The 2,500-nt window shown below is 45.7% G+C and overlaps 1 protein-coding gene across 1 annotated transcript in view; it reads left to right on the forward strand.

The window, feature by feature from the left end:
- LOC123502693 (lachesin-like) overlaps positions 1-2,500 on the forward strand; it is a 103,191-nt gene that overhangs the window by 95,384 nt on the left and 5,307 nt on the right. The window contains 1 exon segment of the mRNA XM_045251882.1: positions 1,740-1,877. Coding sequence (XP_045107817.1) covers positions 1,740-1,877 — 138 coding nt within the window.

Here is a 2,500-nt window from a genome sequence, read left to right on the forward strand (position 1 = left end):
GAAGAAGAAAGACGACATAAAAGAAAATAAAAGAAGGAAAGAAAAATATCAAGAAAGAACAAAAAGAAAACCAAAAAAATGAATGAAAAAAGAAAAAGAAAGAAGAAACTGATGAGAGAGAGAGAGAGAGAGAGAGAGAGAGAGAGAGAGAGAGAGAGAGAGAGAGAGAGAGAGAGAGAGAGAGACAGGAAAAAAACACACAAAACACGATTACTTTCATTATCACACACACACACACACACACACACACACACACACACACACACACACACACACACACACACACACACACACATTACAGTAAAAGCTTCCAAGGACAGCACATTAAATACAGAAAGGGAGTGAGAAAAGAAGCAATTAATGTGTGAATATTTATAGCAGACACTGTGTTCCGCCATTAATGTGAGTGAGAGGAGGAGGAGGAGGAGGAGGAGGAGGAGGAGGAGGAGGAGGAGGAGGAGGAGGAGGAGGAGCGAAAGAAGATGTAGAAGGGGGGTAAAAATAGGACAATAGAGGACAAAGGTTGAAGATAAAGAAGTAAACTCTCTCTCTCTCTCTCTCTCTCTCTCTCTCTCTCTCTCTCTCTCTCTCTCTCTCTTTCTCTCTCTCTAACTCCTTAACTCTTAATGAGACTTTATCACAACCTGGGGAGAGGAAAGGTAACTTGAGAGAGAGAGAGAGAGAGAGAGAGAGAGAGAGAGAGAGAGAGAGAGAGAGAGAGAGAGAGAGAGAGAGAGAGAGAGAGAGAGAGAGAGAGAGATAAGTAAGGAGATAGATAAACACACACACACACACACACAGAGAGAGAGAGAGAGAGAGAGAGAGAGAGAGAGAGAGAGAGAGAGAGAGAGAGAGAGAGAGAGAGAGAGAGAGAGAGAGAGACGTTAAGAACACAATTTACGTAAAGAGAATCTGGAGGTATTTCATTAATGATTTACCGGCGCGGGGTGGTGGAGGGGGAAGAAAGTGCTAGAGGCGAGGTGGGAGGGGCCGTCGGGGGGTGTGGGGGGCGTGGGGGAAGGGGAGGGGCTGTGCATGGCAGGGGAGAATCGGCCTTACCTGTGTCTTGGTTTGGGATAAAGTGATTAAAAGCAAGAGTTACCTGTCTTTAATTGGTGAAGCCTTAAGGTGGTTTTAATTTGCGCAAGTGTTGTGTTGAAGTCATTAGGTCTCTCTCTCTCTCTCTCTCTCTCTCTCTCTCTCTCTCTCTCTTTTTTTTTTCATATTTTTCCTTGTTTTATTATATATTTTTTTTCTCTCACGTTTTTTTCCATATTTTTCTTTGTTTTATTATCTCTCTCTCTCTCTCTCTCTCTCTCTCTCTCTCTCTCTCTCTCTCTCTCTCTCTCTCTCGATAATGCAGATAAATTGGCCGCCATTATTTCTAATACAAACTTCTGCCTCTTGTTTTTTTTTTTTTTCTTTATTTTCTTTTTCTTTTCTTGTTTTTTTTTTAGTCAATATCCATAAATTTTCGTTCATCATATTTGCTTGTTTATGTTTTTTTTTCTTTTCGTTTCGTTTTCTTTTCGTTCGTTTTATTTATTTATTTATTTTTTTTTATTTGGTTTCGATATTGTGATTCAAGTAAATTTATTGTATCTACTCTCTCTCTCTCTCTCTCTCTCTCCACAACACCACCCCAAAAAACCTCAAATAACTCTTTTTTTTTTTTCCTCCCCTTCTCACCACCACCACCACCACCACCGCCACCACCACCACCACCACCACCACCACAGTCCAGCCCGTCCTGTGGATCCCTAACCAGCTGGTGGGCGTGGCTCGGGGCATGGACGTGACCCTGGAGTGCCACACGGAGGCCTTCCCGCGCTCCATCAACTACTGGACCGACGAAAAGGGCCAGATGATCCTTTCTAGTAAGTGAGAGTGAGAGGGAGAGGAGAGGGAGAGGGAGAGTAGGGGGAAAGTGGGTGAGGGAGAGTGGGGTGGAGTAGGAGACGGAGAAGGAGTGGTAAAGGAGGAGGGAGTGGGTGAGGTAGTGGGAGATGGAGAGGGAGAGAGAGAGGGAGAGGAATTGGGGGGATGGGGGAGAATGGTGGTGGGGTAAGGGGAGGGGGTGAGGGAGTTGGTTTGGGTGGGAGAGGGGTAGGGAGTGGAAAAGGAGGAGGGAGTGGGTGAGGGAGAGTGAGAGTGAGAGGAAGAGTGGTGTGGAGTGGGAGAGGGAGAGTGAGTGTGTGAGAGAGGGAGAGTGGGATGGAGTGGGTGAGGGAGAGGGGGATTGCGAAGGAGAGGGAGAGAGAGAGAGAGAGGGAGCGAGAAAAGGAAGAGGGAAAGAGAGAAGGAGAGTGAGAGAGAGTGAGAGGGAGAGTGAGAGGTAATGACTGGTTTACACGTATTGAGGTAGAATATGTGAGAGTGAGAGTGAGAGTGAGAGTGAGAGTGAGTGAGTGAGTGAGAGATAAGTCTTTCAGTATTTTCCCAAGAACAAGTTTCCCTTCCTCCTCCTTCCCTCCTCTTCCTCTTCCCTTCCTTTCTGTCC

This window comes from Portunus trituberculatus, chromosome 12 (assembly GCF_017591435.1).
Source record: "Portunus trituberculatus isolate SZX2019 chromosome 12, ASM1759143v1, whole genome shotgun sequence".
NCBI classification, from domain to species: domain Eukaryota; kingdom Metazoa; phylum Arthropoda; class Malacostraca; order Decapoda; family Portunidae; genus Portunus; species Portunus trituberculatus.